General features: G+C 48.5%; 1 protein-coding gene and 1 pseudogene across 2 annotated transcripts in view; one reads left to right on the top strand and one right to left on the bottom strand.

Moving 5' to 3' along the window:
- The window catches only part of STK10 (serine/threonine kinase 10), a 118866-nt gene that overhangs the window by 18714 nt on the left and 73814 nt on the right, over positions 1–26338 (top strand). The window contains exons 1-2 of one of the 2 annotated variants that reach the window (XM_045075606.1): positions 642–710; positions 4661–4825. In XM_045075606.1, the coding sequence (XP_044931541.1) occupies positions 657–710; positions 4661–4825 (219 nt within the window). In that variant the 5' untranslated portion in view covers positions 642–656. Of the gene's footprint in view, positions 1–641; positions 711–4660; positions 4826–26338 lie in introns of those variants that run through there. The other variant, XM_004737603.3, reaches the window with a different exon arrangement.
- Positions 21732–21830, bottom strand: LOC123390851 (annotated as a pseudogene).

A 26338-nucleotide genomic window follows, 5' to 3' on the forward strand; every position in this document is an offset into this window, starting at 1 on the left:
GATACCTGCTCTTCCCTGGAGGAGGAGGGAGTCACACAGTGATCAGCTTGCAGCTGGGACGGAAAGGGATGGGCCTGGGGGTGGTCCCCACCAGCTGCTGCTTTGCGGTTGACTTTTAGGAAGCCCTCAGCCCCTGACTGGACTGGCTGGGGCCCCATGGGTGGGGCAGGGCTCCCTGTTTTGAGAGTTGTCCCCACCTCCTCCAGGCTGGGCTCCGAGAGCTTCACAAGGGGGAAGATTGTTCCACAGAGGTGCCCGGGCCAGTAAACACAAGTGGCCACTGTGTGTCTGCTGTCAAGGGTGTGGGCTGAGGCATTAGTCACTGCCAGCCAGCAGTGGAAGGCTGGGCGGGGGCTCCTCCATCCTTTGCTGGACCCCAGCCTTCCCTCCGCCAGTGGGAGAGATGGACGTCAGAGGCCACAGGCAGCCACTTGTTCTTTATGTGACTCCTTGCTTGTCAACTCCCACAGGTGCCCCATCCACTTGGACCACCCCTAGCTTTCCAAGACCCACCCACTCTCCAAGACGCCCCCACATCTGACCGCAGAGGGAGCTTGGGCATCATTTCCTCGCCCTTCTACTGTATGAGAGGGAAACTGAGACCCAGGCAGAACCTTTTCAGAATCTGAAAAGAGGACAAAGAGGTCCGCACATGGATGCTGAAGCCACATGGACCTGCATTCAACTCCCGGTCCTATTATCTACCTGCTGTATGTTCTCAAGCAAGTGACTTCACCTCTCTGAGCATCAGTTTTCTTCTACATAAAATGAGGCTCTTAATAGTACCTCCTTGGTGTAAAAATTAATCCGGGGGATCAAACTGTGTCCTCTTGTGCCCTCTCTAGCCCTTGTTGCTTCGGCTAGTTTTATTTTCAAGCTCTGCTTGCAAGCACATGTCCCCGAACCTCCAGGCCTGCTGCCTCAGTGTTGGAGGCTGGCACGAAGCGGGGTTTGGGGCAGCCTCAGCCGCCTCCGCTACTGTTGTGAGCTTGCATCTCATTGGCTAATGTGGTCACATTCTTGTTCCGATTGACCAGGACGAGTCGCCCACCCACTTCTAGAGTTGAAAGTGGACTCTGCTCCATTGTATTTTGGGGACTGGGAAGGTCGGTGGGTTAGCTCCACTGGAGAAAAATCAGGAAGGGTGAGTTATGTCATAGGAGGACAATGATTCCTACCACCAGTGCTGCCTCGTTCACTAGAAAAGTTTCTGCCCTATAACATGAGCTCAGTATATAATGGTTGAATGGATGAATGGAGTGGGGGAGAAGTTGATTCCTGGGAGTCTAGTGTAGTGAAGAGAACACTGGCCTGGGGTTTAGGAGACCACCAGAGCTCACAGTCTTGGGTGGGTTCTGATACCCCTTTGAGTCTTAGTCTGCTAATCTGGGAAATGGGCATAATGGCTAACACCTGCCTTAATGGCTTATGGGTGGATAAATTTTGGTACTTTTAGTACCCAGTAGCTGCCAAGCACGTTGTTGGTTGTGGTCTTCATTTATCTTTAGCAACGGGAGATGGAGCAGGGTGCTCATCGAGAGGGACTGGTTGAGAAGAGATTTGGGATTTAGGCTCTCTGAGCAAGGTGGGCTTGCATTTGAATCTGCTTTTCCCCCTTACTTGCTATGTGACCTGAGGCCTATCATGGTGCCTCTCAAAATCTCAGTTTTCTCATCTGTAAGTAGGGAATACTAATCCTTATCTCCAAGGGCTAGATGGAGGATGAAGTGAGAAATTCCATTTAAGGGCTGTCCTGGCACCCAGTGAGTGCTCAGGCAATGTTAGCTGTGTTTATCATCAACCTTATTACGTTTTCTGACATTGGGGTAAGCAGCTTGCTGCCTCAACCAGGCTTTTAAGGAATTTAATTTTGGCCAAGTCACTTTAGGTACCATGACCGCTGCCAACTAACCCCTTTCTGGCAGGCTCTGTTCTCTATAATCTGAGCGAGGTGCTGGGCAGTGGGTGTCCCTCGGTGTTGACACTGGCGCCCAGGGCTGGTCAATGCCACCTTTCAGGAGGCGGGCAAGGTCTTGTGCACTCATGGGAAATAGTCCCTGCCTGGGCCTCCCCCAATTCCGGGGGAGAAAATACTATTTTGAGGAAACCCAGGAAGAGGTGACATGCAGCCTCTCTTTACCGCCTTTGAGGAGTGAAAGGTGAATGATTGGGGGTGGGGGTGGCTCAAGCCCAGCTCAGCTCTCCCCTGTACTGCTCTGGCTGGGGCTCAGGAGAGCATGGTCAGGGTGGTCACCGTGCTCACCCGGCCCCAGCTCTGGCCATCCCACTGAGCTCTCCACCTTCTTCTCCGTCCAGGAGCCGAGCAGGTCTTCCCTCCTCTTCTGTGTTTAGAGGGATGGAGCATGCGTGTTGTGCAATGTGTAAGGGTACTTTGATGGCCCTCTTAGGGACACTCAAAAATCAGCATTACCGGAAATGAAAGGGCAGGTACACAATCAGGTGAGAGAGAGAGTTAGAACACGAGAGCACAAGCACCCAATGGCTGAATTCATGAATTCCTCAGGTGTTTTCAACAAACCTTTAAAACCAAGTTTAGGTGAGAGGCCCCCACTCTACTCTGGTAGGGCAAGTGAGCAGGTGAGCTCCAGGACCGGGATTGACCCCAGGGAATGGTTCCATGTGAAATTCCCTCCCCCACACCCCAGGCCTCATGTGGAAGGGACCATGTGGGGGACGGGTGGGCCGGCCAAAGAGTGCAGACCTGGCAGCAAGGGTCCAGACCAGCCCTGTCTCCCATGTTGCTGGGGACGCTGCTTCCATCTCCTCATCTGCGCCTGAGACAGTCACAGCACCAGCACCGTCCGTCGGGTAATTAAGGAGATAAGTGAGTTAGCCTGTGCTGAACTGTAGTTCCGTGACCTTGATCAGTGGGAGACCATTGTTGTCACTGCAGTGGGGGCCTGGGGACTTTGTAGCTCAGTTAACAGAAACAGATACTTTAAACGGGAATAAATTTACAAATGAGTTTAAAAAAAAAAAAAAAGGCCCACTGGCATCACTCCCTTCCGGAAGTTTCTCTGGTGAGGATCGACTACCCCTCTCAGTTCCCCTCCCCCGTGAGCATGCTGTCCAGTCACTGGCAGTAGAGGGGTGGGTCTCCAACGGGACCTTGAGGCCAGGAGCAAGGGTGCTATATCTTTGCTTGACTGACTGAGCCACCCAGGCACCCCAGCTTGGTCTTTGCCCAGAGGGTGCCCTGTGCAGGACTGGCCTGGGAGCACCTGTAGGTGTCTGTTGGCACCAGTCTTAGAGGCTTCTGAGTTCTGGAGATGATAGTGTAATAGTGGAAAGTGCACAGAGTCTTAGAAATGAGAGGACTCAGATTCAAATTCCAGTGCCACAACCCCAGCTCCAGCCATGTCTGGCCTCTGAACCTGTAGAGTGGGGACACTGAGGTGCTGGGTGCCATGGGAGGCAATGTGAAGGCCCATTGTCCTTCATGAGGTGCTAGGCGTGTGGGAGCAGCTGGGACATCACCATTTGCGGTTCCTCAGGTTGCAGAGTTGTTCCCTGAGGCGAGCGGCATCGATGCTGTCCCCAGTGGTGAGTGACCCGGCTGCTCACGGAGTCCAGGGCAGCTTGGTATCCCGTGCTCTCCCACAGATGGCGAGTCAGAGGCTCCAGACAAGTGGCTGGCTTTCAGGGCCTGTGTTGTAGGAAAGTGTGCTCCCTCATGCAGCACAGCGCAGAGTGCTCCCAGCTGCAGCCCTTGGGGCTCATGGGGCCTCCTGAGCGTACGTGGGCTCTGCTCCCTTTTCCTGGACACTGGTTCCTTGTGGCTGGAGTTGCTTGCATGTGGTTATTTTTCCCTTGCTCTCAGTTCTTAAGAGTGTGGTAAAATATGCATAACATAAAATTGACTGTTTTTAGGGTGCCTGAGTGGCTCAGTTGGTTAAGTGTCTGCCTTTGGCTGAGGTTGTGATGCCAAGGTCCTGGGATCAAGTCCTGTGATGGGCTTCCTGCTCAGCAGGGAGCCTGCTTCTCCTTCTCTTTCTCCCCCTGCTTGTGCTCTCTCCCCTCTCTCTCTCTCTCTGTCAAATAAACTCTTAAAAAAAAAAAAAAAGGGTGTCCTATCACTTTATTGTTCAGTGACTGGGATCCCTTACTGAGCAACTCAACAGTCTTTCCATGTTGGTATTTGTAGAGCTATGCCACTTTTGTGTTTTTATTTATGCCATAGGATGGGTATGTTATACTTTAAAAATTATAACTGGGGTGCCTGGGTGGCTTAGTCAGTTAAGTCTGCCTTGGGTTCAGGTCATGAGCTCAGGGTCCTGGGATCGAGCCCCCCATCGGGCTCCCTGCTTATCTCTCTCCCTCTGACTGCTGCTCCCCCTGCTTGGGCTCTCCCCTGTCTCTGTCAAATAAGTAAAACCTTAAAAAAATAAAAATAAAAAACATGATTACGAAATGTCGAACATTGTCTCTCACACATGCCCTCTGCACTGACTAAATAAGCCGCGCTGGCCATTGTCAGGAGCAGCGGATCTCCTGCTCTGACCTCACGGTCCCCATAGTCCCCCACAGTCTGGACCCCTGGCCTCTGCGGGCACACTCCACGGGCCTCTGTAGGATGGCTTCCCGGGTTTGGTTTCTTGCTGTGCAGGCCTCATTGACCTTCTCTGTCTCCACTTTGCAGGCCAAGAACAAGGAGACAGGTGCTTTGGCTGCCGCCAAGGTAATTGAGACCAAGAGTGAGGAGGAGCTGGAGGACTACACCGTGGAGATCGACATCCTGGCCACCTGTGACCACCCCTACATTGTCAAGCTCCTGGGAGCCTACTATTACGATGGGAAGCTGTGGGTAAGGGCCACCTGCTGTCCTCTCTGGGTCCCTGTGGTGTGGTAGGCCAAGCTAGCCTGGTTCAGAGGCCCTCCGTTCTTTCTCAGTGTCTGCTTTGAGGGCAAGGGCTGGGGTGAGAAGAAGGTGAAGCAGAGGGGCTGGAGGTCCCGCCTCTCCTTCCCTTCCTGCAGAGCTCCCCACTTTTGCGGGGAGTGGGGACACTGGATTAGAGCAGGAAAGAACTCTAAAGTTCTGCTGCCAGGCCTCAAATCCAACTCTGGCCCTTACAAGTTGGAGAGCCTTAGGCAGGTTCTTAACTTCTCTGCCTTAGTTTTTCCAACTGCAAGATGGGGGTAATAATGGTACCTAGCTCATATGTTCGGTGACTGTTGGCTGCTTTATTATTTGTAACAGTGGCATTGTTATTAGCTGTGGGTGCTGTGTGGGGATTCTTTTCAGTGGTGGCGCTAAGGAAGGGGGACCCTTAAGAGCCCCTGTTCTCCATCAGCAGCCTGAGTGTGATGTGCACAGTGCAGCTTTGAGCCCCACCTTCCAAACTCAGGATCACCCCAAGCTTCTCTAGGGTAATCCTGCAGTGCTCCCGGGTCTGCCCCGGGCACACCCGCCCCACACAATACCTGTCCCGTGGACCTTGTCTGGTCTGAATGCCTCTCAGTTTATAAAACCTAGACTTCTAGAACACAGGTGTCTCTTTGGACTCTTTTTCAGCAAGTGTTTTCTAGGTAAAGCAACGTATCTGTGTTCCCAAAGCTCAGAGCAACATTTGTTACAGAATCACTGTGCAGAATGAATGCGGAATGAATTGTGGATACAGTTGCACATGTAGGCATTTTGCACATGCTTCAGAAGCACACGTAGGTGTATTGCAGAGGGAGCTGAGGGGCGGCAGGCCTGGGTGTCTGCAGGGGTGCGGCAGCTGGGAGAGCCTGTCCAGGTCCGTGGTGCTGCACACAGCGACCAGGTTACTCACGACTGGGTAGTCAGCAGGGGGGTGTTGGAAGCTCGACTGCCTATCATGGTAGTTCCTGAAGTTCAGAGAGAGCGTGACTATGCTTTAGTTACATTTTAGGAAATTAATGGGAAGTTAGGAGGTGACAAGTGGTGCTTTGTGATTTTAAAATAAGGGGAGGGGGCACCTGGGTGGCTCAGTAGGTTAAGAGTTTGCCTTCAGCTCAGGTCATGATTTCAGGGTGCTAGGATTGAGCCCCGCATCGGGCTCCCTACTCAGTGGGAAGCCTGTTTCTCCTTCTCCCACTCCCTCTGCTTATGTTCCTGCTCTTGCTGTGTCTCTGTCTGTCAAATAAATAAATAAAATCTTAAAAAAAGGGGGGGGATTTATTAATTTATTAATTTATTATCATGTATTTATCCCAGGTTTTATTTATTTATTTATTTATTTGTGTTTATTTATTATTTATTTATCCCAGGTTTTATTTATTTATTTATGTTTGCACGGGATGCCAATTTTTAGGAACAAGCCACTGATGCTTGATGGGGAAAACTGAGTTGTTTCATTTGTGAAAAGAATCCTGCTGTTTAAGAAAACCAAAGGAGGGATGCCTGGGTGGCTCAGTTGGTTGGGCATCTACCTTTGGCTCAGGTCATGATACCACAGTCCTGAGATCGAGTCCCACATCGGGCTCCTTGCTCAGCGGGGAACCTGCTTCTTGCTCTGCGTGTTCTGCCCGCAGCTCTCTGTGCTCCTGCTCTCTCTGACAAATAAATAAATAAATAAATCTAAAAAAAAAAAAGAAAAGAAAAGAAAACCAAAAGAGAGTTTAGAAACTCCCATCAGAGTTGATCCTTCTCATTTGATGGGGCCTAAGGAAGCCACTGTCTGAGGGCAGTGAGAATGTGACCCCCCCCCCAGCTCGCCCAGTGGTCTGTCCATGGATTCTGCCTCCCCTTCCAGTCCTGGATAGAAACCAACTTCCCTTTGCCTCTCTGAGTGTCTCCTTGGGGCGCCTCCTGGATGTCACTGGGGGTTTAAAACCACCCCCAGACTGCCAGCTGCAGAATCCAAACCCTTCCTCATCTATGGTCTCTAGGTATCTCAGGGGGTGCTGAGCAGGATGGAGACCCAGGCACAGAGAGGACATGCCCTCTAGCTCGTGGTCACACCTGTACCTATGTGTTTCCTCTGTCCTGATTCATCGAGCTGCTTTTTCAAAAGCTTTCTCTTTTAAGAAATATATAGTTAGCAGAGAAAAATGAGAATATACAGAAAAAGAAGATTAAAACCGTTCAAATTTTTGTACCAGAGATAACCATACCTAAAAAATATTTTTCTAGGCTTCTAAAATATATATATACACAAACATACTCATACCCACAGGTTTTTAAGTTTTATTTTTTAATTTTTTAAAAAAATTATTTATTCATTTGATAGACAGAGATCACAGGTAGGCAGAGAGGCAGGCGAGGGTGGGGGAAGCAGACTCCCTGCTGAGCAGAGAGCCCGATATGGGGCTTGATCTCAGAGCCCTGAGATCATGACCTGAGCTGAAGGCAGAAGCTTAACCCACTGAGCCACCCAGGTGCCCCCCAACAGGTTTTTTAAAAAGAATTGACCCCATACTTACAACTTTACCTTTAACTCTTTTTACTTAAGTCTTATTTATTTATGAAATATTTTTATTTATTAATTTGACAGAGAGTGAGCACAAGCAGAGGGAGCAGAGGGAAGAGGGAGAAGCGGGATCCCTATTGAGCAGGGAGCCCGATGTGTGACTCAAACCAAGGACCCGGGATCATGACCCGAGCTGCAGGCAGCTGCTTAATCGGCTGAGCCACCCAGGCATCCTTTATTTATTTATTTTTTTAAAGTAATCTCTACACCCAACATGGGGCTTGAACTTTCCACCCTGAGATCAAGAGTTGTGTGCTCTACCAACTGAGCCAGCCAGATACCCCATTTACTTAAGGTCTGTTGAGAACCACTTTTCATGTGAGTGGGGGAAACACCTGCATCTTCATATTTGATTATTTGGTAGAATTCCATCTTCTGACTGTGCCTTTCTCCATTGTTAGATATGTACACTGCTTCCTTTTTTTTTCTGTTAGAAACAAAGTTGTGATGGACCTCTTTGAATTTTTGTCTGCTTGTCTGTGAACCTCTTTAGGAATATTTTTAAGCATCTGTAGTGTCCATTGCTGAACTAGTGTCACAGGGCACTTTTCATATTAACCAGGCATTTTCCCATCTACCTGTCTACAAAGCACACCCAGCCAACATTATCTGCTTATCTGTCCATCCATCCTCCTGTCCATCCATATAATCTTTCTTGAACTGCTGATCATGGACTCATTACGAAAACCATCTTTTATATGTCTGTCCCCAGTATTGATTGTGGCCCGGTACCAAGTTCTTGACTTCCCCAGGTCCAAGGATAATACTAAGCACGCTAACATTTACTGAGGGCTTACTGTGAGCAAGGCCTTTTAAAGCTGTTTTACTGCGATTATGTCATTTGCTTTTCATTCTATGAGGTAGTTGCTTTTTCCCCATTTTACAGATGAAAATAAGAAAGAAAGAGGTTAAGTAAGTTCCCACCCAAGGCCACACAGCTACAAAGTGACAGGTTTGGAAATCAGATAGAAAAGAAGAACAGTTTGTAACTGGGCTGTGACTGTCATGAGGTTGTTTAAATAGATACATGAGAATGTTCTGACCCAAAGTTGCCTTTAGGTTGGTGCTTTCTTACCCAAGGCCGCTGCTGCGGCTGGAACCATTTCTCACCGCTGTCTTCTGTAGCTGCCCCTTAACTGCCTGCGTTTGTTATTTTGTAGCCCTTAAAGTTGCCATGTCCTCATTTTTGAGGATTTGGGTTTTAGACATTTTGAAATCAAGGCAGAAGTTGCTGGAACGAGGTGGAGGACGGGGAAAGGGCCTCCCGTAGAAGGGTTAGCATGGTCAGTGGTGCAGAGGCGTGAAATTTGTGGCATTTGGAGAACGGGTGGTCTAGGATCAAGGGCAGCATGTGGAAAGCGGGTGGTCTAGGATCAAGGGCAGCATGTGGAAAGACAAGGGCTATAAATAATTAGAGCCCGTGTTGTGTGCAGGGCTTCCAATGCCAAGGTGAAGAGTTTGAACTTAACATTTATTGTGTTTTATTTTTTTTTTTTAAGTTTTAATTAATTTGAGAAAGGGGAAGAGGGAGAGGGAGAAGCAGACTCCCCTGCTGAGCTGGGAGCCTGTGCTGGGCTCAATCCCAGGACTCTGGGATCATGACCTAAGCCGAAGGCAAAAGCTTAACTGACTGAGCCAACTGGGCATTCCCAGAACTTAACTTTTTAGATCAGTGGTTCTCAAAGTAGCGCCCTCAGACCAGCAGCAGCAGTGACCCCTGGGACCTTGTGAGAAATGCTAAGTATCAGGTCCCAACCCAGATAGACACGCTGAATCAGAAACTCTGGGTGGGGCCGAGCAGTCTGTTTTAAGGAGACTTTTTTTTTTTTTAAAGATTTTATTAATTTATTTGACAGAGAGAGATCACAGGTAGGCAGAGCATTAGGCAGAGAGAGAGGAGGAAGCAGTCTCCCCGTTAGCAGCAAGCCCAATGCAGGGCTCGATCCCAGGACCCTGAGATCATGACCTGAGCTGAAGGCAGGGGCTTTAACCCACTGAGCCACCCAGGCACCCCTTAAGGAGCCTTTTAGGTGACTCTGGTGCTCATTAAGCTTTGAGAACTGTTTCACGTAAGGGGGACTCTGTGGTAGTTTTCCAGAGGGAAGATATATTTTGTGTTTTAGAAAGAAATCAGGTTTGAGGGAGCAAGAGTAAAAGCTTTGAGGTCAACCAGAAAGCAGTAAGAAAATGTTGTGAGATGGGAACATTACTGGGTCAGCAAAAGCTGCAAAAGGGACACTTGAGCTGTATCTTGAAGGATGCGTGGGAGTTCTCCAGAGGGCCAGGAGAAGGAAGAGCAGTTTGAAGAGAGAGAAAGCATGCGCAAAAGTAGGGGAGGAAGAAGTCTTGTTCTAAGATACAAGGTTGGAAGTGGTACTGACTTTTTGGTGTTTCCTTCTGCGTGATGGGTCTTGGATCCAGGCCTCCTGTGTGGTGTCAGGAGCCATCTTTGTCATGCTGGTGTCTTTGACAAAACCCGTCCTGGACCTAGATCTGCTCTCAGGGCTTGGCCTCGGGCATGAGAAACCAGCTCTCACCCAGCTGCCCTGAACCCTTTCCCCAGCCATGGCATCCAGGGAGAGATCTTCCCCCTGACTGGGTCAGTGGACATTCACCAAACCACCTCACCTACAATCTGACAAGATGAGCTCGTTTTCTTCCAGGATTTGTAATCTTAGCAAAATCCTGCCGTAGTTTCTTAAGCCTACTTTTGCTTTTGAATATCAAATGGTGCAAATGGGGGAAAAACAACCCAGAATACTCTAGACCAACACTGTCTAGTAGACATGTAACGTAAGCCACATAGGTAATGTAAAATTTTCTAATAGCTGTATTTTAAAAAAAGAAACAGATGAAGTTAGTTTAAATAATAATTTTTTAACCTAGTATATCCAAAATATTATTTTGACATGTAAGTAATATAAAAATTATTATTTTTTTAATAAAGATTTTTATTTATTTATTTGACAGAGAGAGATCACAAGTAGGCAGAGAGGCAGTCAGAGAGAGAGGAGGAAGCAGGCTTCCCGCGGAGCAGAGAGCCCGATGTGGGGCTCCATCCCAGGACCTCGGGATCATGACCTGAGCCGAAGGCAGAGGCTTAACCCACTGAGCCACTCAGGTGCCCAATATAAAAATTATTAATGAGATATTTTACTACCTTTTTCATTCTAAGCCTTCAACTCCAGTCTGTGTTCTATACTGAGAGCACATCTCAATTCAGCAGCTAAATTTTCACCAGGAATCTATATTTAGATGTCATAAAATTTACAGTTGACAAAGTAGATGCAAAGTTGTCTCAACATTCATAAATGTTTCCAAGTAATGGAATTGAGTGTCAGTTTTAAAATTTAAATTAATTAAAAGTGAATGAAATACATTTAGTTCTACACCAGGCACATTCCAAGTGTGGTTAGTGGGTGCTGGATTGGACAGTGTCCACAGTGCAGCTCTGGATGTAGACTCAGGGCCCCAAAATGAGTGAGTGTAGGAACCCCTGGGCTGCCCCTGTGAATTTGCTTTGGTTTAAAATGACCCCTCCCCATCAACATCCCTCCTGTCCCGACCCTCAGCCCTGAGCTAGATTTTGGTCTCTGGGAAAGTCTTGCAAGGGTTGGGTCCGTTTTTCAAGAGGCGATCCGGGAGTGGGAGCGAGTGGGATGATGGGAAATATTTAACAGTTACTTCCTGGAGGAGAACACCCCTGATATAGAGCATCTGCCAATTTCCGTAGTGTAAACATTCCCACTTTGGTTAATTTCAGGCTACAAACACCATGTCACTGACAGCTGGAAAGAGGTTTGCAGTAGAGGTAAATAATATCCAGAGTAGAGGTAACAGTAGAATGTGGTAAAATGATGAGGAAAAGGATGAGTTTAGAGTATTTGTCATCTTTGTTTTTAACACCATTCCAAAAATTACAAAGTTATGTAACTTAATTTTTAATCATGGTTGTGTTTTAACAGCCGGCTTACAAAAATTCCTGGAAATGTCACCATCCGTTTCCTAAGCCAGTGAAGGCTAGCTCTAGCACACCACTGGAGCCAGACCCCAGGAGTGTTGAGTAAACCATGGAAAGCTGCAGTTGGGCACAACATAGCCCCCACTCATTTGAAGATGAGGCATCTGCAGACCAGAGAGGGTCTGGGATTTACTCTAAGTCACACAGCAAATTCGTCACAAGGCCAGACATGCAGAAAAGACCTCGGATGAGGGCACTTACTCATGTAACACTGCCTTATAAAAAGCCCTTCCCCGGCTCCCCAGGATAGATTCCACACCCAGGACACAGGCTGTAGTCTGCCACCCGAGGATGCTTTCCCAGTTCTCTTCTCCAGTTCTTCTAAGCTATTGGAGGCAGCACCTCCAGCTATTGGCTCATCCTGTCCCCTCCCCCCAGCCCGCCCTTCCGATGTCATGTGGGGTTAGCAAGAGCTTCAGTGAGGCCTTTTCGCTTCCCCGTACCTCTAGGTGGAATTTGTCTTCCTTTCCTTTACTCTCTGTTCCAGGTGTTCTCTCTCCTTCTACCACCCACATTTCAGCAGTTGCCAGTCTTGGTGTCGCCTCTGGGAGACTGGGCCCTGCTTTCATTCTCGCCTAGGGCTGGTCCAGTGCAAGGGAAGGAATGGACGCCCGTGCTGGTCCCCCTCTAGATTGCTGTGGCTGTTTGGGGCCCGCCCTGTCCTGGGGAGATTGAAACCCCACAGAGCACATCCTGGGGCCAGCTTTGGCCATGTTTTTGAAAGAAGCAGTTCTCTTAGTGAGTGGTAGCTGCTAGGGAAGAGGGAAGGAATCTTGAATCCTCTATAGCTTTTCCTTGTGTGGAATCAGGGGCGATGAGGGTGGTTGGAATCCTGCTTTTCACATGGTGATGACTATGAAGCCCCTTCTGATCCTTTCCTGACTGCAGGTCTTGTTCAGGCTCTTTCTCTCTCTCTCTCTCTCTTTCTTTCTTTCCTTCCTTCCTTCCTTCTTTCTTTTTTTTTTTTTAGATTGATTGATTGATTCTAGAGAGTAAGGGGGAGAGCATGTGCAGGAGTGGGAGGGGCAACCTCACAACCCTGAGATCGTGACCTGAGCGGAAACCGAAAGTCAGACACTCAGGGGACCGCACTGCCCCGGCATCCCATGGCTCAGCCTTTCTGACAGGACACAGACCCTGCTGTCTTAATCTTTTACCTGTTCACCCCAGAACATCTGACTCTGGCCTCTAGAAGCCTGGGTAATCTTGGGGGAATTAAGCCTGCAGTCCTGGCAGTTAGCTGTATTCTCCATTTATTCATATAACCAAGTCTCTGCTGGATTCCTTCTTTGGGCCAAGCCCTGTCTCAGGCCCTCTGGATATGGAAATTGATGCAGGCAGGTTGGATCTGACCAGCCAAGGGGGTGTTTGGGCTTCATACTGGAGGAAAATCAAACTCGAGCCAGCAGGAGGTGAGGCCTGGGGACAGGACAAGCTACCTTCTGTGTGTGGTCTGGGATGCCTTTCTGAGGAGGTGGCATTTGAGAAGGAGCCAGTGGAGGGAGGACCAAGGTGACAGCAAGTGAGAGTGTGTGAACTGTGTTCAAAGACAGTGAGGGGCACTGTGCCGGGGTGAGGGTAGTGGGAGACAGGAGTCGGGAAGGTGGGGGTTGTGATCTTAATGTAGGTGTCAGGAAACCCCTGGGGGCTTCAAGCAGGGCAGTGCCTTCTTCAGCCATCAGTCTGTTTGGTGTCTGAGTCCCTTCACTCCTCCTCCGTGCCTGTCTCAAGTGTGTGTGTTCTCTTCCGGCCCTGCAGCGAGGGAATGGGCTCCAGTCCTCTCGGTGCCGGTATGGATCTTAGCTAACCTTTGGGGCTCTGTCTCTTTAGCACAAGTGGAGATGATGGTGACACAACATATCTTGTGATAAGGATTAAGTGAGGCATGCAGGTCAGGTGTGGGCAGCAGCACAGGTGTGGCACCAAGTGGGTGCTTAGTTAATGCCATTGTCCCTCTCTCCCCTCCACTCCTAGCCCTTTATTCCCATTCCCTCAATGCCTTCCACCTCCTTCTACCATCAGTTTCCTGCATCTCCCTCTGTTCTGGCTACTCTGCCTTTTATGTGGCAAACCTTCCTGAGGCATCGCTGTGATCATGTCCCCCCAGTAAGAAGGGTAACAACACCACAGAGTGAGGAAAGGCCTTCCTGTGCACACAGCAGGCTTGGCCATCCTGGAGACCTGGCGCAGGTCGTGTTCAGAAGACCCTGTGCCCCCTGGTTTCATCTGGTCAGAAAGTTTTGCGGTAACTTAATTCGCCCAGCAGTCCCCTTGCTGAGTACCGATCAGAGCAGTGACTCCTGGTGTGGAAGGTTTGCACCATCAGGGAGTCTCCCTGGGTTTTCCCTGGGTCTGAGCTAACTGTGCTCAGTGCTGAATATCTACAGAATTTATATGATAGCCTTGCTGGGTCGCCTCTTCCACCCCTCATTCATTCCACTTCCTCTGTGATAGTTAACCTTTTCTTTTCTTCAAGTGACTCACTTTCTAGAAATTAAATACACTTATTTAAAAAGAAACTGTCATCTCCCTGCCCTAAATGGAAAACTAGGACCCACTTGCCATAAGCAGAAATAAACCAATTCGTTAAATTCTAATGCGATCCCTTTGACTGCCAAAGCCTTTAGCCTGGGCACTGCCGGGCTTCAGCCTTGCTAAGAGGAACTTGTCAAGTGGACCTCTTCACATAAGTACAGACTTCCCCACTCCCAAGGTGGCCCCCAGAGTAGCTCCCTGGACTCTGGTCTGTAGCAGGGTTTGGATCATTCTCTGTGTGTGTGTTGGGGGGCGGTGCACTGCTCTGGATCTTAGAATGTTTAGCAACATCCCTGTTTCTACCCAACTAGATGCCGATAGAACTTCCCACCTCCCTGCTCAGTCTGACCACCAAAAACGTCTCCAGATGTTGCCACATATCCCCAGGGTGAGGGGGATGGTTGCAGACTCACCCCCATTGAAAACTACAGGTCTTTACCATTCAGTCTTTTGCTCGCTCTTGGGGGGTGGGATGGTATTGACCGTGGCAGATAGGCTGGGAGCCACGGCCCCTCATCAGCGTGTCAGCCCTCAGAGTAAGTTGCAGATGGATGACCTCAGACCAGACTGGGCCTCCAGACACTTTCTGTTTGGCATGTGAGACGTTTTTAGAAATTTGTTGCTTGCATTTTGGCAGATTCTGGCCTTGAACGTTCTAGAGCTATGGCTGTCTAGGCTGCATGGCAGCAAGTATCAGGGGCCCCCACAGATAGGGATGTGATCTCCAATGAGCCTCAGACCTCACCACTCCCTGATGCATCCCTGATGCTGAGGCCTGTTTGTCATTGCGGTGTGCCAGTGTTTAACTTCAAGAAGAACTGAGAGGAAACATTTTTTCTCTCACATCTCTATCAAAACCGAGGAAAGTAAGGATAACCAAGAGGATCATGTTTGTAGAAAAGTGTGTGAGAGCACGTTTTTTTCATATATGCAGCTTCCTTTGCCCCACAAGTTAGCTACTCAGGCCTGGTGGGCTCTGAAGCCAGGTCTCCTGGCCTGGGGAGTCTAAAAATAGGCTTGCAAAGGCTCTGTGAACTTCCTGATCATGTGTACCGACGTGTGTGTGTGTGTGTGTGTGTGTGTGTGTGACCCCACAAGAGTGACTGGGGGCTTTTCAGAGTGTGGCTTCTTGTCTGAAAGTAAACATTCTGCAAAGAGGAAGTGCAGGTCCCAGGGTCACAGAGCAGGGTGTGGATGGGAGGGGCCCCCTGTCCGCACTTGTCCACATGACCCGATGACCACATTTCACTGGCCAGGGTTTCTGTGGCTTGTTGCCTTGGGCTAGGAGGGCAACTGTTGGTCACTGACAGAGATTGCCTATCTGGCCTTAAAGAAGCCAGAGCTGCGAAGCGAAGGTGATAGTAGGAAGTGGCTAGCAGCTCTGTGTACATCTAGAAAGTGTGGCAGGAGCGCAGGGCTGATGTCAGGATACTGAGATCTTCCTGGATCTGAGACCCAGTCGCTGTGTGACTGTAACCAAGCACCATCCCCTGTCTGTGCCCCTGCTTCCTGGTCCACAACTCGAGAGACTTGGAAGGGTTGATCTCGAGGTATTTCCACCGAAGTTGGCTCATTTCAGGAGGCCTGCAGCTTCTTGGGCAAGAGCAGGAATCAAGAAGTGGGGGAGGGGTGGTGAGAAGGACAAGTCCACAAAAGCTGGGCTCTTTCATGATGCTCTGAACTGTCATAGTACAAGTCTGAACTAATTGTGACAGCTGAACTGTCACAAATTAGAGATAGGGTCCCCTCCATTTTACAGAAGTGAAGACCGAAGGTCAGAGAGAGAGTGACTTGTCTTGACTCACAGCCAGGTTCCAAACCAGATGATCTGGGCCCTAAAACCTTGTCTCCTCCTTGGTTGCCAGCCCTGTGAGCCCCTAGGAACAGTCCAAAGAATGCTGTGTGTGACCTCCTGCCATCCACCTGGGGAGCCCACTGTCTGGCAGAACATTGCTTGTCAGTGCATGGTGGAGAGGGGTCCTGTGGCCACGGGGTCCACCCAGCTTCTACCTCAGGCCTCGCTGGTCCTCCTGGCACTGCTGGCATCCCCTGGCTGGGCACAGGTGCAGTCCTGTAAGTGGGCATGTGAGTGGGCAGTGACCTGGGGCTGCCTGGAATCCTGCTGGTGGCATAGCCTGCCTGGGTGTGTGTGACGTTCAGAGGAGCCAGGGTGACTCTGCTCTAGGGATTTGCCCATCACATTCCCCAAGCATGTCACCATGGGTTTTGTTGACTATCTGACCCTGTCAGCCAGCTGTCATCCCCTCCTCAGCCCTCCTGTAACCGTCACATCCCTTCAGTCCATCAGGCATGGGCTTTGGGGTCACCCAGACCTGGGTTGGAATCTGACAGCCCCCTCTCCTGCTGTGTGACCCAGGACAGGTCTTCTTATGCTTCAGAGCCTCAGTTTCTTCATTTGGACCCAGGGTGAAGATACTGACCTCATAGTGCTTTGTTCAGAGTTAGAAACCCAGCGTGTCCCAGCTGGCGGAGAGTAGAAGCCCTGTGCTAGGCACTTAGTTAACAGGTCAGAGGTGTCGTTTAAGGTCTGGATGGGCAGATGAGTGCGTAAATCAGGCCCACAGACTGTTTTGAGGGGGATTTTCCAATTTTTTGAAATAGTATGAGCCTTTATAAATTGACATCTTTCATTTAAGAATCCAGGCACCTGGCTAGGCTGGAAGGGTTGGCAGTTCTGGCTCCATGGGCCTGTATGTCTGTACGGCATCTAGGAGCTGGCTGAGTGTAGCCTCCCGGAGATGGGCACCTGCCCCCCTATCTGCCTGTGTGCCCCCTGGCCCCAGTCCTGGGTAGCATTTGTGCCCTGCTGGGCCCCGAAGGGAACAGATCATTCCAGTCCTGGGTGTATGGGGGGTCGTGGGGCTCTCTCCTGTCCTCCTAGTGGTGCCCTCCCATTCCATCTCTGTCAGGAGACTTCGGGCTCATGTTGTCACTGAGGGGAACTCGAACATTTCTAGCTGCTGTTGAGTCTGGGAGACTCCATCATGGTTACTCCTGTCTGTGTCTCCTGTTCCCACAACCACAGACTCCTGTGACGGTATGAGACCTCACCGAGTCAGCGGGGCGGCCAATATTCCTTCACACATTCATGCCCTGGCTTGTGGATCCCTGTCTGCCTCCTTCCGGTGCCTCCCCCCACCCCCCCAGCACATGTCTATGGACCATCTCAAATGCCAGAGATGTTTAACAAATTTAGTTGAAAATAGTGTCACCTACCCGGCAGGTATTGCCTGTGACCCTGTTCACTCCATGACTTTACCTTCCCAGAGGGCAGGTTCATGGCCCTGGCTCCTTCCTCTCTGTCTCTGCAAGGGTCCTGGCACAGCTGGGAATGGGAGCTGGGCAGACAGATGGTGAGATGGATGGAAAATGTGTGTGCAGACACACATCTTCCTGTGTCTCTCTCCCCAGGGACTGCACGTTCAGTTTGCATCTGCCCCAGAGTCTGGTTCTAAGCCTGAACTTGGCCTTTCCTGAAAGGTGGTGTGGTGAGGATAGTGGTGTTGGCAGTGACTATCCAAATGATGACCGTGACTGTCGTCTGTCAGGTTTTGGCTAAGTGCTGGGCCTATGTTTGTTATTCTTACACGTGCGATCTCATTTAATCTCCCCAGTCCGTGTCAGGGTAGGAATGAGTTGCCCCATTTTTTAGATGAGGAAATGGAGGCTTGCCATCACCCGGCAGCAGCCTTTGGACTTGGGCTCAGGGGACTTTGGTCCTGAAGCCAATGCTCCTGATCTCTGGGCTGGACAGCACCAGAAGGGGTGAGGCACTCCCGGATTCCAGTCACCTCAGTAGCACCCCAGAGCCGCCCAGGGACTTGTGCCAGCATATTAGGACACGGCCCCACCTCTGGGCTTGTGGCCAAGGGGCCCTAGAACGTACTAGACAGGCTCAGAAGCTTGTCAGATCATTGCTTCTCCCCTCTGCCGTGGCAGAACTGCCCCTCTACCCGCCCCATCCCCTGCCCCCCAGGCCCCAAGGTCATCCCCTGTGCTCCGAGTGCCCTTCCTGCCCATTGAGGCCACTCGGTTCACATGGTTCCTTCCACGGGCTTTCTGTGGACGTGGCAGGCGCAGCTGGGGGTGGAGGAAGGAGGCCCCGCGTTCCAGGGAGGCCTTGTGGGCGTGGGCTGCCCCACTCAATGGCCACATTGTTTGGTTTGGAGCTCAGAGGTGCGGAGGTTTGGGGACTCCACCTACAGGGACAAGGCTGCTGAGAAGCTAGAGACATTTTTGTGTCGACTGTTTAGTGTTTGGTGGCCGCTCTGTGGCCTTCTTTCTATAGACCTCTGTTGAGGAACCAGAAGCCTTTTGCCTTGTGCGCTGATGGGGTGTCCCCCTGCCCAGGGGCTGGGAGGCCTGGATGATTGTGGTACCTGTCTGTTTCCCCAGAAAGAAAGAAGCCCAGAGAGGCAAAGGGCTTGCTCTAGGCTCCACACTTCAGCCGCCTTTGTGTCTTGGAGTCAGACAGACTGGCTTTATGTCCTGGTTCTGTCCCTTACATGCTGAGGGACATGCTTTGGGGAAGCCCTTTCCTCATCAAACCTCAGCTTCCCAAACTGCAGAAGGATGAGTAAAACTGCTTCCAGTAAAGGAATGCTTAGCACGGTCCAGTATGCATTAGGTGCTCACTTATGGCAGCCATCGGCTCTCCGTTCTCTGTGGGGGGGTGGGGGAGGGGGCAGAATTGGGAGCTTCCATCCAGCTTGCTTTGCCGAATCCTGGTGTCTGCTGTGTTTGTCAGCCTTTGGCTGTTCTGCCCTGAATTCTGGGCATCTTAAGGCCGCTGACATGTTTCACTTATAATCATTCATTCATGTACCCAGTGAACACTTACTGATCATATGCGAGCTTGAGGCTTTGCTAATATGGATGGACTTTTATAGGTATAAACTACTTATTCCATGATAAAGGGACTTTAGTTCCTCCCCTTGAGCCCTATAATGCCCATGTTGCAAATGACTTACAGCTGTTCAGAGCTTCATTTTCCAGGTGTGGAAACTGAGGACTAGAGCAAGAAAGGGGTTCTGCCAGCCCCACCGAAGGACAGTGGCAGAACTGGGACTGTGTCCAGACCTCCCGGCTCTGGCTTATTTAACTTTAGTTCCAGGAATGTTGCCAGCATTTATTTATTGAGCACCTTAGGTGTACTCAGTGCTCTTTACTGGCTTCAGGGAAGGCTGGGGAGGTAAGGGGGCCCCAGGCACAGAGCAGAATGGTGATGCCTCATCTCTGGCTTGTGCATGCCTCAGTTGTCCTGCGGGGACCACTGGTCTATGGTGGTGCCCCCCAATCCTGCTGCTCGGCCCTATGACCTGGGCTGTAAAAGTTAATGTCTAAACCCTGTGGGTGGTCCAAGCTTTTTCTTATCTGGGCTGGGACATCCCAGCTCCCTTATCTCCTGGTGAGCAAGCTCCCTTGGTATGTGTGAGCTGACCGCTGGGCCCCAGTGGGGCCCAGCGAGGGCTGGAGCCTGGAGAGAGAGGGGGGCCTTTCCCCTAACCACCCAGGGGCTGGGACTCAAGCTTTCTGTGGCTTCTTCCTTGAAGCATGAAAAGGGGGATGGGGTCACTAGGTCTGGCACATGAGCTGGGGAGATGAACAGAGCCCAGACTTGGCACCCAGATCGTCCCAGTTCAGGTCCTGGCTCTGCCCCTACTCCTTTCGTCCATTCACAGCCTTGAGAGGTATGGCTGGTTCTCTCTGGCTGGGAAGGGATCCGCTGTGCCATCACAAAAGCTTCTGTGGACTCAGCAGTCCCTTTCCGGTATGGATTGTTGGGGCCTCTCCTGCAGTCTCCCTGTCTTCTCTTTACTCAGATCTGGGTTTAATTCCATTCAGTGTTGACATCATAAAAAAAATCTGATTTTTTTTTCTTATTCTGGTTTTAGTTTGTTTGCTTTTATTAAAAAAAGAAAACAAAAAACCCCTTAATCAGAGAGACCTTAATCTCTCTGAGCCTCAGTTTCCCCATATGTAAAATTGGGAATAAAGTATCACTAACTGCTAATAACAGTTGGTAACACTTACTGAGCATAGACTCACTGTGTGCTGGGTCATGTTTTCAGATAATCCACGCAAAGCATGTGGCACAGGGCCTGGCACGGAATAAGGTCTTGATTCCAGTGAAATGTCATGGCTGGGGAAACTGAGGCTGACCCCAGGTCCCTGACCTGGCAGGCACTCAGCCTGTTGAGGTTGAGGGGACTGAGTGAGCCTGTATAGGTCAAATGGCTGCATATCTGGCGTTTTCTTGGTGTGTTACTTCCAAGGGCAGAAATCACCTTGTTGTTGGTGTTTGGCCCTGAAAGGCAGATCTAGTAGAGAGGTGAGATTTTTGATTCTGGCTTCATTGGTCTTAAGGAGTCGTGAGTTGATTGATTTGCACAGCTCTGAAGAAGCTGGTGCCGAGAGCATCCCCAGGCTGGAAAAGGAGGTGATGCCTTCTGTATTGAGCTGTGCAGCTGAGTGGTGTTTGGTGCCCCCTTCCCCGAGACCCCCTGCCAGGTGGACTCATCTCCGAGATGCGGAGGTTTGGTTTTCTGAATGAGAACTCCGGGAGCACAGGGGCTGTTTTTCACTGCCATAGCCCAAGGAGCTAACATAGTATAGGGACAGGGTAGATGGGTGCCTGACGAATCCATGGGTAAGTGAATCAATGAAGGCGTGAGTGACGGGAGAGGTGATGTGACCCGCCAAGATCATGTAACGAGGCCGTGACCCTTACGCTGTTCCATGACAGCTGCTTAATCTAAACTGATGGGGAGCAAACACAGGTTTCCAGTTTCCTTTGGCCTTCAGCCAGAGATGGTGGACAGCTGCCGGCTGTCCACCATCGGGCACCCTCTGAGCGTGGGTATGGGCTCGTGTCTCCAGGGAAACAAAGCTCATGGGTGGGGAGGAGGGAGACCGGTGATGGTGAGGGAACTCCTCCTGACAAGAGGGCCCGGAAAGAGCAAGTGCATCTCTTACAAGTGCTGCTTGTATCCAAGCTCAGGCAGAGCCGCCTTCCTAAGGGAGGACAACTGTGTGAGCAGCCTGGTGCACATGGGCCAGGTTCAAATCCTTGCTCTGCCTGCACCTGCTGTGGGTTCCAGGGTAGGGTGGGAGAGGACTTCCTATCTTACAGGTCCAGTCGAAACCTTATAATAAAGATACTCAGATGTCAGCAGGGAAAATGTCCGAAGTATCGTAGATCTTCCCAGCTGTTTGGGGAGGAAGTTGGGCCCAGGGAATAGGTTATGAGGTCTTTAGTCAAAGCACTTGGTTCAAATCCTGGCCTCGTCTCTTGGTAGTTGGGGACAAGTTCCTGACTCTCTCTGTGCCTCAGTTTTCTTTATCTGGAATAGGAGGCTGATGAACAACAGCCTGTGCACCAAGTGTGGCCGCCCCTTGTGTTTGTAGATGGAGGTTTGTAGGCACACAGTGGTGCCCATTTGTTCAGGAGCCTCTGGCTGCTTTCTGGCTACAAAAGCAGTCTGCTTGCGACAGACACCGTCTGGCTACAGACCCGAAAACACCTACTTTCTCTCTCACTCTCTCCGTCTCTCTGACAAATAAATAAATAAAATCTTTAAAAAAAAATGAAAACATTTGCCATTATAATCATTTTTAAGAGTACAGGTCAGTGGCATTAGTATGGTCACAAAGTTGGGCAATTGTTCCCGCCATCCATCTCTGGAACTTTTTCATCTTCCTGAACTGAAACGGCATATTGGTACATTTGGGTGCTGTACACATTCAGAGAAACTTCTCTAGTAACAAACTATAGAAATGATCCTTGAAAGTATAGTCTTCATACCGGTATTTTAAATTAGTTAATTAATAATTATTTTGTAGGCTCCATGCCCAGCGTGGACCCCAGTGTGGGCCTTGAACTCACGACCTGATCTGAGCTGAGCTGAGTCAGATGCTTAGCCAACTGAGCCACTCACCTGCCCCAAAACTAGGTACCATTAACACCAACTTCCCATTCTCCTCCCTATCCCCTGGCACTCACCTTTCTGCTCTCTGTTTCTATGAATTTGACAGCTCAGGGAAACTCACATAAGAGGGATTGTGTGTGTGCTTTTGTGGCTGGCTTATTTCACTTAGCATGTTGCCTTTGATGTACACCCATGTATTAGAATTTCCTTTTTTCATGGCTGAATGATATTCCATTATGTGTGTGTGTGTGTGTATGATATGTATATACCATATTTTGTTTTTCCATTCATCTGATGATGGACGTTTGGGCTGTTTCCACCTTTTAGCTATTGTGAATAGTGCCGCTGTGAACACTGGTAGACAGATACCTGTTGAATATCCTCCTTTCAGCTTTTGGCTATATATCAAGAAGTGGAAGTGCCAGATCATAAAGGATTTCTATTTTGAATATTTTAAATCCTATTTTTAATTTTTAAATTCTTTTTTTTTAAGATTTTATTTATTTATTTGACAGACAGAGATCACAAGTAGGCAGAGAGGCAGACAGAGAGAGAGAGGAGGAGGCAGGCTCCCTGTGGAGCAGAGAGCCTGATGTGGGGCTTGAACCCAGGACCCTGAGATCATGACCTGAGCTGAGGGCAGAGGCTTTAACCCACTGAGCCATCCAGGTGCCCTCTATTTTTAATTTTTAGAGGAACCTCTGTACTCTCTTCCACAATGGCTATACCATTTCACATTCCTACTAGAAATGCACAAGGGTTCCCATTTCTATACATCTGTGCCAATACTTTTTTTTTTTTTTTAGGATTTATTTATTTGAAAGTGAGAGAGAGAGAGAGAGAGAAAGCACAAGCAGGAGGGTCAGAGGGTAAATAAGCAGACTTCTCACTGAGGGTGGAGCCCAATGGAGGGCTCAGTCTCATAACCCCAAGATCCCTACCTGGGCCAAAACCAAGAGTCAGATGCTCAACTGCCCATGCCATGCAAGCGCCCCTCTTTTTTTCCCCCTAAGTATTCCTGGGTTATTTTCTTCTCTTTGATGCTATTGTAAATGGAATTGTTTCCTTAATTCCCTTTTTGGATTATTTATTGTCTGCGTATGGGAACTCAACTGAATTTTGTGTGTTGTTTTATATCCTGCAACTTTGCTGAATTTGTTTTTACTGGTTGTAACAATTTTTTGTGTGTTCATAATCTTTAGGGTTTTCTACATACAAGGTCATGTCATCTGTAAACAGAGATCATTTTACTCCTCCTTTGCAATTTGCTTGCTTGTATTTCTTTTTCTTGCCTAATTGCACTGGCTAGGACTTCCGGTATTGTGTTGACTAGAAGTGAAGCAAGTGGGCATCCTTGTGTTGTTCCTAATCTTAAAGGAGAAGCTTTCACTATTTCACCACTGAGTGTGATGTTCACTATGTTCACTGTCATGTATGGTCTTTGGTACATTGAGGTGGTTTTCTTCTTTTTAAAAAATTTTATTTATTTGAGAGAGGAAGAGCACAAGCTGGGAGAGAGGAAGAGGGAGAAGCAGACACCCTGCTAAGCAGGGAGCCTGACGTGCCCCATCCCAGGACCTTGAGATCATGACCCAAGCCTAAAGCAGATGCGTAACCCATTGAGCCACCCAGGTGTGCTGAGGTGGTTTTATTCTACTCCATATGTGTTGAATGGTTTTCTTATGAAGGAATGTTGAATTTTGTCAAATGTTTTTTTCTTTTCTTTAATTTTAATTGTATTATTATTATTATTATTATTTTTAAAGTAGGCTCCATGTGCAGTATGGAACCCAATGTGGGGCTTGATCTCATGACCTTGAGATCAAGGCCTGAGCGGAGATCAAGCATTGGATGCTTAACCCACTGAGCCACCCAGGCACCCTGCCAAATGCTTTTTCAGAGTCAATTAAAATGATCATGTTTTTTTCCTCTTTCATTCCATTAATGTGTATTACATTGACTGATCTTTGTATGTTAAACCGTCCTTTCAGGAATAAATCCACTGTGTAATGGTGTATAATCTCTTTAATATGCTGCTGAATTTGATTTGCTAGTACTTTGTTAAGGATTTTGCATCAGTATTCATCAGGGATATTATCTGTAGTTTTATTTTCTTGCAGGTGTTTGTCTGGCTTTGATATTTGAGAGGGTCATACTGACCTCCTGGAATGAGTTAGATAGTACCCATTAAGATTTTCTATTTGGGGGGCACCTGGGTGGCTTGGCCATTAGGCGTTTGCCTTCGGCTCAGGTCATGATCCCAGGGTGCTGGGATTGAGCCCTGTGTTGGGCTCCCTGTTCAAGTGGGAAGCCTGCTTCTCCCTTTGCCTGCCACTCCCCCTGCTTGTGTTCCCTCTCTGTATCCCTCTCTGTCAAATAAATAAATGAAGTCTTAGGAGCACCTGGGTGGCTCAGTGTGTTAAGGCCTCTGCCTTCGGCTTGGGTCATGATCCCAGAGTCCTGGGATCGAGCCCCGTATCGGGCTCTCTGCTCAGCGGGGAGCCTGCTTCCCTTCCTCTCTCTGGCTGCCTCTCTGCCTACCTGTGGTCTCTGTCTGTCAAGCAAATAGATAGAATCTTAAAAAAAAAAAAAAAAAAAACTAAAAAAAAAAGATTTTCTATTTTTTGTGTGATTCAGGAATTTGTGTTTTTTGTGTTTCTAGGAATTTGTCCAGGTTATCTAGTTTCTTGGGTCTACAGTTGTTCTTAGTTACTCTCTTAACAATCTTCTTTTTATTTCTATAAAATCAGTAGTAATGTCCCTGCTCATTTCTGATATTAGTAATATGAGTCCTCTCTTTTTTTTCTTAGTCAGTCTGGCAAATGGACATATGTTTTTAATTATCTTGGATGTATTATCTGGGAGCGGAATTGCTGGATCATATGGTAATACTGTGTTTAACATTATGAGGAACTGCTACCCCATTTTCTAAAGTACCTGCCCCATTTTACATTCCCCCCATCATTGTTTGAGGGTTCCAGTTTGTCCATGTTCTTGCCAACACTTCTTGTTCTCCAGCTTTTTAATTTTAGGTATCCTAGCAGCTATGAAGTGGTATCTCATTGTAGTTTTTTTTTTTTTTTAAGATTTTATTTATTTATTTGACAGACAGAGATCACAAGTAGGCAGAGAGGCAGGCAGAGAGAGAGAGAGAGAGAGGGAAGCAGGCTTCCTGCGGAGCAGGGAGCCCGATGCGGGGCTCGATCCCAGGACCCTGAGATCATGACCTGAGCCGAAGGCAGCAGCCCAAACCACTGAGCCACCCAGGCGCCCCTCTCATTGTAGTTTTGATTAGCATTTCCCTAATGACCAATGATGGTGAGCATCTTTTCATATCCTTATCGGCCATTCTTTCTCTTTTTTGGAGAAAGATTTATTCAAATCCTTTGTCCATTTTTAAATTGTGTTATTTGTCCTCTCATTGTTGAGTTGTAAGAGTTCTTTATATATTCTGGTTACTAGGTTTTTAATCAAAATATATGATTTCCAGGTATTTTTCCCACTTTGTGGGTTGTCTTTTCACTTTCTTGATCCTGTCTTCTGATGTACAAAAGCTTTTATTGTTGGTGAAGTCCATTGTGTCTATTTTTTCTTCTGTTGCTTGTGATCTTGGTGTCAGTTCTACCCACCCGATCTCTACTAATCCCCATATACTCCTTCATGTGCACTTAGGGGTATAATATGTAATATATAGTAATATATATATTAGTATATATAGTACATATATATATACTATATATAGTAATATATAATTTATAAATATGTAAGTGTATATATTAGACATATATAATATTTTTATACACTTATTTTTTGGGAAAATACTGTGATGGAGTCCATCTTTTTCTCGCTGATGATCTTTAATAATGCAAATCCCTAAAGCCTCTGAAAATACCCAGGGCTTCTCAACTCATCATTTGGTAAAGGTTTACCAAGATGCTCTTACATCCTACCCAAGCCCTTAGCTCTTTGGTTAGAGGCACAAAGAAGGAAAACTGATGAGGAAGTTCAGGTTATTAAGGAGGATAAAAGAGATGATAATCCTGCCAGTTTGCTCCCCAGATATCTCTACCAGCATTTTATATTAGTTTTTGCTAGGGGGAGGCGAGATATGGCCCCAGGGTCCAGGCTTCTTGCTTTTTTGCACATTTCCATAGAGCAGTGATTCTCAAAGTATGGTCAGGGGACCAGCAACCCTTGCCCGGGTGTTTGTTAGAAATGCAAATTCTTGGACCCTACCCCAGCCAGGGGTGGGGTCCAGTGACTTTTGTTGTATTAGCAGGTTCTCCAAGTGATTCTGATGCACAGTAAAGTTCAAAGACTCCTGACATAGTGTTTTTAGCTGGTAGCACCTAGAGATTACTAGGAAAATCTTACTTGCC

The sequence above is a fragment of the Mustela putorius genome, unplaced genomic scaffold, assembly GCF_011764305.1.
Source record: "Mustela putorius furo isolate JIRA1106 unplaced genomic scaffold, ASM1176430v1.1 tig00000145_pilon_pilon_pilon, whole genome shotgun sequence".
Classification (NCBI taxonomy): Eukaryota; Metazoa; Chordata; class Mammalia; order Carnivora; family Mustelidae; genus Mustela; species Mustela putorius.